Source organism: Coregonus clupeaformis, chromosome 20 (genome assembly GCF_020615455.1).
Source record: "Coregonus clupeaformis isolate EN_2021a chromosome 20, ASM2061545v1, whole genome shotgun sequence".
In the NCBI taxonomy this organism is placed as follows: domain Eukaryota; kingdom Metazoa; phylum Chordata; class Actinopteri; order Salmoniformes; family Salmonidae; genus Coregonus; species Coregonus clupeaformis.
This window is the reverse complement of record NC_059211.1, coordinates 22,204,067-22,214,890: the sequence shown is the minus strand read 5'-3', so window position 1 is coordinate 22,214,890 and position 10,824 is coordinate 22,204,067. Positions and strand designations below refer to the sequence as shown.

Below are 10,824 nucleotides of genomic sequence, written 5' to 3'. Positions count from 1 at the left end.
AAGAATATTTAGTCAATTTAGCTGGCTAACTAATTGATCCTGCTCTGGTTGGTGATGACTATGATGACCACCAGGTCTTACAGAGATCTGTTATTTGATGGTGGAGGCCTAAAGATTGAAGTAGAAGGCCTAAAGATGTTTATTTTCCTCTTCCTGTGTCTGGGAAGGAATTCCATTTGGAAACTCTTACGGAACTGTGGAACCTGTATCTTGTCTTCTAAGAGGGCTTTATTTTCATTATGTTTATCTGTAGTGAATCAAACATTTGGAATAATCTGAGAGGTGTTTACACCTCATCCCAGAGATAGTATAACATGAGCTGTTTTGATGGAGGGTTCAATCTCTATGCTATTGACAGGTCTTGGAAAACCTTATTCCAATTGCGTTGGATTTCGCACTCTATTGCTTAGTTGTTGTTCATCCAACTGAGCAAACATAACTGATATTTTCAGATATTCAGAGGACCGAGAGACTAGAGCCAGCTTCAAGTGTCTTGTTTTAATGCTGTTGAATAGTGATCCACTTCATAATAGTGCTCCAAAAGCGACACAGTATCTCTATAACTGCTATAATCTCTAAACAATCAGTGTTGTCCCAACACATTACCTTCACATCAGTGCTTGTCCTCAAACAGCATAACAACCAAGGATATAGAAGAACATGCTCCGCTGCTTACCTTCTGAGCATCCTGAGAATCACAGGAGCCATGTCATAAAATAATGTGAAAAAGGGTGCAAAGATACATCAATTGAGGCCCAGTAGAACAGTGGTTCTCAACATACAGTAGAACAATGGTTCTCAACGCACAGTAGAACAGTGGTTCTCAAGGTACAGTAGAACAGTGGTTCTCAACGTAGAGTAGAACAATGGTTCTCAACGCACAGTAGAACAGTGGTTCTCAAGGTACAGTAGAACAGTGGTTCTCAACGTAGAGTAGAACAATGGTTCTCAACGCACAGTAGAACAGTGGTTCTCAACGTACAGTAGAACAATGGTTCTCAACGCACAGTAGAACAGTGGTTCTCAACGTACAGTAGAACAGTGGTTCTCAACGTACAGTAGAACAATGGTTCTCAAAGTACAGTAGAACAATGGTTCTCAACGTACAGTAGAACAATGGTTCTCAACGTACAGTAGAACAGTGGTTCTCAACATAAAGTAGAACAATGGTTCTCAAAGTACAGTAGAACAATGGTTCTCAACGTACAGTAGAACAATGGTTCTCAACGTACAGTAGAACAGTGGTTCTCAACATAAAGTAGAACAATGGTTCTCAAAGTACAGTAGAACAATGGTTCTCAACGTACAGTAGAACAATGGTTCTCAACGTACAGTAGAACAGTGGTTCTCAACATAAAGTAGAACAATGGTTCTCAACGTACAGTAGAACAATGGTTCTCAACGTACAGTAGAACAGTGGTTCTCAACATAAAGTAGAACAATGGTTCTCAAAGTACAGTAGAACAGTGGTTCTCAACATACAGTAGAACAATGGTTCTCAACGCACAGTAGAACAGTGGTTCTCAACGTACAGTAGAACAGTGGTTCTCAACGTACAGTAGAACAATGTTTCTCAACGCACAGTAGAACAATGCCCGGAGTACCCTTGAAGTACCCCTTCATGTGCATTTTACCAGTAGGCCTATGGTCTATTGAGTCTTCTCAAGTACCCCCTGTGGATCACCCACAGAGAACCACTGCATCACCCACAGAGAACCACTGCATCACCCACAGAGAACCACTGCATCACCCACAGAGAACCACTGCATTAGAGGACTATTGACTGTGTTTTGGCTCATAGTGTCAAACTAATGCAGTGACCTATAGTATATTCCTAGTATTGTTTTCATTATGTCCTAATAATTTAGATTCATATGTTTGTTTCAAAATTGTCACAAGATGTAAAGTACATCTGCTTTGCGTGTTTCTTAGACAAAGACTGTTCAGTTTGGGGACAAAGGAATCAGGAAGACTGACATATCCCCAGCAAATGAGATGTGAATAGCTGAAGCTACTGGGGTAAATGTATGAATAGCAGGAATAGACAGGGACCACATCTGAAGCTGGCCATCTTAGTTAAGCCTTCACATCTGATTTAGACCGAAGCCTGAAGGACAAATCCCACTGTCAGAAACGCTATGATATACCAACAAAAAATTCCAATTGCAAATCAAATTCGAAAGATTTCAGCTGAGGTAAAGAGCTTAAATATATGACTTTTAACTTGTCAATTTGGCTCTGCCAGAAATGTTGACTAGCTCCCTCCGTCCTCACATGCTGACAGATCAGGAACATTTGGTTTTAATCAAAGAGGGGAATTGGACAGACTATACGTGTTTCTGATATGGGTTGTCTGTGTGTGCTTGTGAGTGTTTTGTTTTACTACTGGTTTATTCACAAACTTGAGCAGGATGTTTCTTTAAAATATGAAACTATTCTGTTTGGTGGTCACTGTGATGGCCAGCAATATGTGTGTGCCCTGTTGATCTTGCATCACCTCAAAAGGCCTTGCCTTCAACCAGTCATTGAAGATAGTCCTAATTAAATGTAAACATAAACAGAGGTTTTGGTGGTGTGTAGTGTTTAGTTAATGGTTGAGATGGGATGGGAAAGGGAAACAGCAATTTCAACATGACCTTAGTAATGACCGTATGACATTGTGTAGGAGTCTTATCTTCATTTCTTGAGGATATTGTTGCATGAAAAAGTGCATTATGTTTGGTTCAGGACTCAGGAGACTATAGAAACATACAGGAAATGCATGTGTTACCAAGGAATTACCGCTATCTATTAGTAAAACAAAGAGCTTTGAGAATGCAAAGAGAATGTCTCTGGCATTTCCTGCAAATGACTTGTCGAGCAACAACTCCCAGTGGATCTCTCTCCCTCTCCTTGAGATTCTTATATTCTATAAAAGCTGCCTTATTTACATAACCTTGCCCTTTGACAGGATTTGAATAGATTCAGAAGCGCTGGTATGTTTTCAGCTGGCTACAACTCAACTTAGTCAGGCCTGTGTGCTACAGTATTTATCTCCCTCTCTTCCCTTTCTCTCCCCTCTCTCTCTCTGTCTCTCTATCTCTCTATCTCTCTCTCTCTCTCTCTCTCTCTCTCTCTCTCATCTCTCTCTCTCTCTCTCTCTCTCTCTCTCTCCCCCCCCTCTCTCTCCTCTCTCTCTCTCTCTCTCTCTCTCTCTCTCTCTCTCTCTCTCTCTCTCTCTCTCTCTCTCTCTCTCCTTCCCAGGGGATCAGCAGACTGAGGTAAGCATTATTATTTCACCCTCATTTCTGTAACCTAATAACGCTTTCATTTATATACTATAGAAGTTCAACAAGTGATTACACATATTTTGTGCAAATCACTCTGAACACGTACGTCTCATAACCCCAAATCGGGTTAAAAGCCCTCCTGCTGCCATTGGGAGAAGGCATGCCAGGAGTCAATGCTTTTCACATTCTCTCTTTCTTTCTCTCTACTTTTATTTGGAGAGATCATCCAGCTCTTTCCCGTCCACCTGGAAAATTGCACACAGACCCTGGGACAATTACGATTTGGACCTTTATAAGGGTACATTGAAATTCCCAGAACATTGCTGTAATTCTAGCATGAACCAGGTGTTGCTTGCTTGAGACCTAGACCTCCCATATTAGAACACTTAAGATCTGAAGTTTGTTCAGTGTCAGATGGATTTTTCCAAATATCACTGAGGTTATGGCTGTGATTAATGTCCACATGGAACAGATCTTGAACCTAAATCAAACCTAAATGTAATAGTGTGTTAATGTGATCACATAGGTTCATATGTGTGCAACCAGGATAAATAACTATAAAAGGCTATACCACAAAACATAGTTAATAAAATAGCTACAACTTGATAAATGGATAGCAATAAATTAGAATTCTGTCATATAAAATTCAAAGATAGGCCTACCTTTTGTGTCTTGTGTTTTTAGAAGGAATAGTTGAGAAAATCAAATCTTATTTTAAATATAAACTTTCTTGTCTTCAATATTTTTGTTTAATTAAACTAGGAAACCCAAACTTGCTAAAAAAAAACTAGGTGTTCTCCGTCATTAACTTTCTATAATTAGCACCTCAACAGGTTTTGCTCATTACACTGACTAATAAATGGCAAGACAGTGGATATGGAAAAGTAAATGTTGTAGTGCGTTTAATTATATCCAAACCCCAATTGAATAATTTAGGCTAAATTGCGCTAACCTCCTTGATACTGTGTTAGAACTCCAAAAGAGCCTAGATGTGTCCATCTGCTCGTCTCGACAGGACTCAAAGTGATGAGGTGCCACACGAGCAACGTTGGTGGGTGGGAGTGTCTGGCGCGACAAAGAATCTACTTCTCTCATCTCCTGCGGACAGCTAGCAGGAATCTCTCCATTCCAAAGCTGACTCTCAAAGTCAACTACAGGAATTGACACGGGCTGAGTAGGACTTAAAACAAATCTGTTGTAGAGAAATTGATCTTATTTTGACTGTTTTCAGCCAACAGAATGACATTGTGGCGGGTTACCGTGGTCTTTATGTGCTGTTTGATCGCGTTGAGCTCTGCGCGCAGGACTGTTGCTGAAGACGCGGCGGTTTTGGAGAAAATTAACAGCGCGAGATGCACTTCGCGCTGCCTCACTCTGCACATGGCACAACTCACAGCATCTTTTAAACATCTTCAGGTAAAAATCATTACATTTAATTTAAACCGACGAATTTCACACACACACACACACTTTGATGTTTGAAAGTATGAACCTGCGCTCACGTTGTGCTTATTTAGTGTTGTTCATGGTATTTCGTTTTATTTAGTGTGGTAGGCTATGTCTGAATGAAAATAAGCAATACATGCACAATACACGAAACTGATTAGCATGTGCATAATATGTGGGTAACATGCATTTTAACGTTAGTATTTAGGCTGAAGTCAAGCTGTTCAACATTTGTGACAATACTCCTTGGGGAGGTAGACCACTGAAAGCCATATTATCCTTAACGTCTTCAACATGTGCGTTCGCTTTAGTGGGTGGGAAAGTCATTAAGCACCAAACTTTTCCTGACTTCAGTCTGACAGAATGGGATGTAAGGCATGAGTGGGGGGACTGGAGCTAGGGGTGTGTGTGTGTGTGGGGGGGTTCTGGAACTGGCCAAGGCATTAGATCCGCGGCCACCTGGGTGCAGGGTGGAGGGGTAATGAGGGTGGCCTCTGAATGACTGGGACTCCAGTCCCCGCTCTGGGGTGAGAGGTGTTGGCGTGCCTCTGATTCACAGCTCCGAAGAGGGAGGAGAATGGAGCTGGGGCTGGCTGAGGGTGTGAGAGAGAACATTTGGTCTGAAAGCACGAAGGAGCTGTAGAGTGGAATGAAACCACTGGTGTAGAGGCTATACCTTCGAGGTAGATTCCTTCTAGCTATTAGGACCTAAATCCTTGAGGATAAATGACCATTTATAAGATCACATGAAGGGCAGTATGTTTATTTCCTTTTTCTGCCTTTAATTCAAGGAGTTATTGTTACCCTTCTGATAGGACCTATTGACAAATACTCCTATAGAATAATATGATGTGTACTGCAGGCTCAAATGCTCCCAGGCTCCTCCACCTAACTTTATTGAAGTACATTTATAACACAGATCGTTATCAGAGCTCCTGTGCAGAACTTTTTAATGAATGATAATGTGAGTTTGAGATGATGATGTGACTTCATATGCTGTGTGGTGGAACCACAGACATTTCTAGATAACCAACACGATCTCACAGTCCCACTGCAGAATTAGACGTTTATTATTCGTTGTTCCAAACGTCAAATTTAGAAGTTGCTCCAAACGTCAAATTTAGAAGACTAAGGGTTAAGGCATTGGATAGGGTTAAAACATTCAAATAAAATTAGGTTAAGGTAAAGGTTAAGGTTTGTGATAGGGTTAAAACAATCAAATACAAAACAAGTGTCCACCACTGGGATCGAACACACAACCTCATGAGTCATGGGATTACGTCCTTCTGCCACACCTGTCCACATCACCTTAGCAGAACCCATAGCGCTCACTGTTGCCCCTGGTGGCCAGTTGTGAAAGGCATTTCCCGATGTCCTTAGGACATGGATAGACGTCCAATTTCAAAGTCACTCTTGAGCGATCTGCCTGAGATAACAGCCACAGATGACATCATCTGAGAAATTACTGTAGTCAAGTCACGTCCACATGTGTGTTTGTGTGCCAAAACACATCATACCACCAGCCACAGGAGTGTGTGTGTGTGTGTGTGAGAGAGAGAGAGAGAGAAAATCCCACCCTGGCTTGGTTTGCTTCCTACCACTGGAATGTGACACTCACTATTTTCAGTTCACACCTCAGTCAGCCTGCTGCTTAGTGAGTATTGCTGTGTGTTGCTCTGTATGTGTTCCTTGTAGCGTGTGTGTTTTGTGTGTGTCATGCGTTTCCCTGAGCGATGTGTGTGTCTCCTCTCGGCGGTAGGTAGGTAGCCAGGTAGGGTTAAGTTCAAAGGTCACCAATGCAGCCGTCCACACCACCTACAAGCTCTGACAGACAGACAGACAGACAGACAGACAGACAGACAGACAGACAGACAGACAGACAGACAGACAGACAGACAGACAAACAGACAGACAGTCTATTCTCCCTGATGTCATCCTCTCCCGTGGGCATCCTTCCTTCTCCTGTCTGGGGTGATTTACTCCTGGGGGATAGGTGAACTGAAGGTGCTGACCTAAGCCAAAGAGAGAAAGAGCTTCACAGCACGTCCGAAGCTGCTAGATCAGAGGGACCACCAAATCACAGTCGAAAGCTCTTGAGGACATTTGCAGAGTCGCAGAATTTGTTTTACGTAAAATATCTTAGTGGTCAAATGTAGTCCATTTTATCAGGGAATGTAACAGATTACTATTACAGATGGATGTTTGTTAAACACTTTCCAGGCTCTATATGCCTGCTCTAGTATCTAGAGAGATTCTATATACCTGCTCTAGTATCTAGAAAGATTCTATATACCTGCTCTAGTATCTAGAGAGATTCTATATACCTGCTCTAGTATCTATAGAGATTCTATATACCTGCTCTAGTATCTAGAGAGATTATATATACCTGCTCTAGTATCTAGAGAGATTATATATACCTGCTCTAGTATCTAAATAGATTATATATACCTGCTCTAGTATCTAAATAGATTCTATATACCTGCTCTAGTATCTAGAGAGATTCTATATACCTGCTCTAGTATCTAGAGAGATTCTATATACCTGCTCTAGTATCTAGAGAGATTATATATACCTGCTCTAGTATCTAGAGAGATTCTATATACCTGCTCTAGTATCTAGAGAGATTCCATATACCTGCTCTAGTATCTAGAGAGATTCTATATACCTGCTCTAGTATCTAGAGAGATTCCATATACCTGCTCTAGTATCTAGAGAGATTCTATATACCTGCTTAAGTATCTAGAGAGATTCTATATACCTGCTCTAGTATCTAGAGAGATTCTATATACCTGCTCTAGTATCTAGAGAGATTATATATACCTGCTCTAGTATCTAGAGAGATTATATATACCTGCTCTAGTATCTAGAGAGATTCTATATACCTGCTCTAGTATCTAGAGAGATTCTATATACCTGCTCTAGTATCTAGAGAGATTCTATATACCTGCTCTAGTATCTAGAGAGATTCTATATACCTGCTCTAGTATCTAGAGAGATTATATATACCTGCTCTAGTATCTAGAGAGATTCTATATACCTGCTCTAGTATCTAGAGAGATTCTATATACCTGCTCTAGTATCTAGAGAGATTCTATATACCTGTTCTAGTATCTAGAGAGATTATATATACCTGCTCTAGTATCTAGAGAGATTCTATATACCTGCTCTAGTATCTAGAGAGATTCTATATACCTGCTCTAGTATCTAGAGAGATTCTATATACCTGCTCTAGTATCTAGAGAGATTCTATATACCTGCTCTAGTATCTAGAGAGATTCTATATACCTGCTCTAGTATCTAGAGAGATTCTATATACCTGCTCTAGTATCTAGAGAGATTCTATATACCTGCTCTAGTATCTAAATAGATGCTATATATACCTGCTCTAGTATCTAAATAGATTCTATATACCTGCTCTAGTATCTAGAGAGATTCTATATACCTGCTCTAGTATCTAGAGAGATTATATATACCTGCTCTAGTATCTAGAGAGATTCTATATACCTGCTCTAGTATCTAGAGAGATTCTATATACCTGTTCTAGTATCTAGAGAGATTCTATATACCTGCTCTAGTATCTAGAGATATTCTATATACCTGCTCTAGTATCTAGAGAGATTCTATATACCTGCTCTAGTATCTAGAGAGATTCCATATACCTGCTCTAGTATCTAGAGAGATTCTATATACCTGCTTAAGTATCTAGAGAGATTATATATACCTGCTCTAGTATCTAGAGAGATTCTATATACCTGCTCTAGTATCTACAGATATTCTATATACCTGCTCTAGTATCTACAGATATTCTATATACCTGCTCTAGTATCTAGAGAGATTTTATATACCTGCTCTAGTATCTAGAGAGATTCTATATACCTGCTTAAGTATCTAGAGAGATTATATATACCTGCTCTAGTATCTAGAGAGATTATATATACCTGCTCTAGTATCTAGAGAGATTCTATATACCTGCTCTAGTATCTAGATATATTCTATATACCTGCTCTAGTATCTAGAGAGATTCTATATACCTGCTCTAGTATCTAGAGAGATTCTATATACCTGCTCTAGTATCTAGAGAGATTCTATATACCTGCTCTAGTATCTACAGATATTATATATACCTGCTCTAGTATCTAGATATATTCTATATACCTGCTCAAGTATCTAGAGAGATTCTATATACCTGCTCTAGTATCTAGAGAGATTCCATATACCTGCTCTAGTATCTAGAGATATTCTATATACCTGCTTAAGTATCTAGAGAGATTCTATATACCTGCTCTAGTATCTAGAGAGATTCCATATACCTGCTCTAGTATCTAGATATATTCTATATACCTGCTTAAGTATCTAGAGAGATTCTATATACCTGCTCTAGTATCTAGAGAGATTCTATATACCTGCTCTAGTATCTAGAGAGATTCTATATACCTGCTCTAGTATCTAGAGAGATTCTATATACCTGCTATAGTATCTAGAGAGATTCTATATACCTGCTCTAGTATCTAGAGAGTTTCTATATACCTGCTCTAGTATCTAGAGAGATTCTATATACCTGCTTAAGTATCTAGAGAGATTATATATACCTGTTCTAGTATCTAGAGAGATTATATATACCTGCTCTAGTATCTAGAGATATTATATATACCTGCTCTAGTATCTAGAGTGATTCTATATACCTGCTCTAGTATCTAAAGAGATTCTATATACCTGTTCTAGTATCTAGAGAGATTCTATATACCTGTTCTAGTATCTAGAGAGATTATATATACCTGCTCTAGTATCTAGAGAGATTATATATATCTGCTCTAGTATCTAGAGAGATTCTATATACCTGCTCTAGTATCTAGAGAGATTCTATATACCTGCTCTAGTATCTAGAGAGATTCTATATACCTGTTCTAGTATCTAGAGAGATTCTATATACCTGTTCTAGTATCTAGAGAGATTCTATATACCTGCTCTAGTATCTAGAGAGATTCTATATATCTGCTCTAATATCTAGAGAGATTCTATATACCTGCTCTAGTATCTAGAGAGATTCTATATACCTGCTCTAGTATCTAGATAGATTCTATATACCTGTTCTAGTATCTAGAGAGTTCTATATACCTGTTCTAGTATCTAGAGAGTTATATATACCTGCTCTAGTATCTAGAGAGATTCTATATACCTGTTCTAGTATCTAGAGAGATTAAATATACCTGCTCTAGTATCTAGAGAGATTCTATATACCTGCTCTAGTATCTAGAGAGATTCTATATACCTGCTCTAGTATCTAGAGAGATTCCATATACCTGCTCTAGTATCTAGAGAGATTCTATATACCTGCTCTAGTATCTAGAGAGATTCTATATATCTGCTCTAGTATCTAGAGAGATTCTATATACCTGCTCTAGTATCTAGAGAGATTATATATACCTGCTCTAGTATCTAGAGAGATTCTATATACCTGCTCTAGTATCTAGAGAGATTATATATACCTGCTCTAGTATCTAGAGAGATTATATATACCTGCTCTAGTATCTAGAGATATTCTATATACCTGCTCTAGTATCTGAGAGATTCTATATATCTGCTCTAGTATCTAGAGAGATTCTATATACCTGCTCTAGTATCTAGAGAGATTCTATATACCTGCTCTAGTATCTAGAGAGATTCTATATACCTGCTCTAGTATCTAGAGAGATTCTATATACCTGCTCTAGTATCTAGAGAGATTATATATACCTGCTCTAGTATCTAGAGAGATTCTATATACCTGTTCTAGTAATTAGAGAGATTATATATACCTGCTCTAGTATCTAGAGAGATTCTATATACCTGCTCTAGTATCTAGAGAGATTCTATATACCTCTTCTAGTATCTAGAGAGATTCTATATACCTGCTCTAGTATCTAGAGAGATTCTATATACCTGTTCTAGTATCTAGAGAGATTCTATATACCTGTTCTAGTATCTAGAGAGATTCTATATACCTGCTCTAGTATCTAGAGAGATTCTATATATCTGCTCTAGTATCTAGAGAGATTCTATATACCTGCTCTAGTATCTAGAGAGATTCTATATACCTGCTCTAGTATCTAGATAGATTCTATATACCTGT

At 38.9% G+C, this 10,824-nt stretch overlaps 1 protein-coding gene across 1 annotated transcript in view; it reads left to right on the top strand.

Moving 5' to 3' along the window:
• The first annotated feature begins 4,359 nt into the window (after nucleotides 1-4,359).
• The window catches only part of LOC121534115 (anosmin-1-like), a 159,929-nt gene continuing 153,464 nt past the window's right edge, over nucleotides 4,360-10,824 (top strand). Inside the window, exon 1 of the mRNA XM_041840590.1 lies at nucleotides 4,360-4,685. Within this exon, the coding sequence (XP_041696524.1) occupies nucleotides 4,509-4,685 (177 nt within the window). The 5' untranslated portion in view covers nucleotides 4,360-4,508. The remainder of the gene's footprint in view (nucleotides 4,686-10,824) is intronic.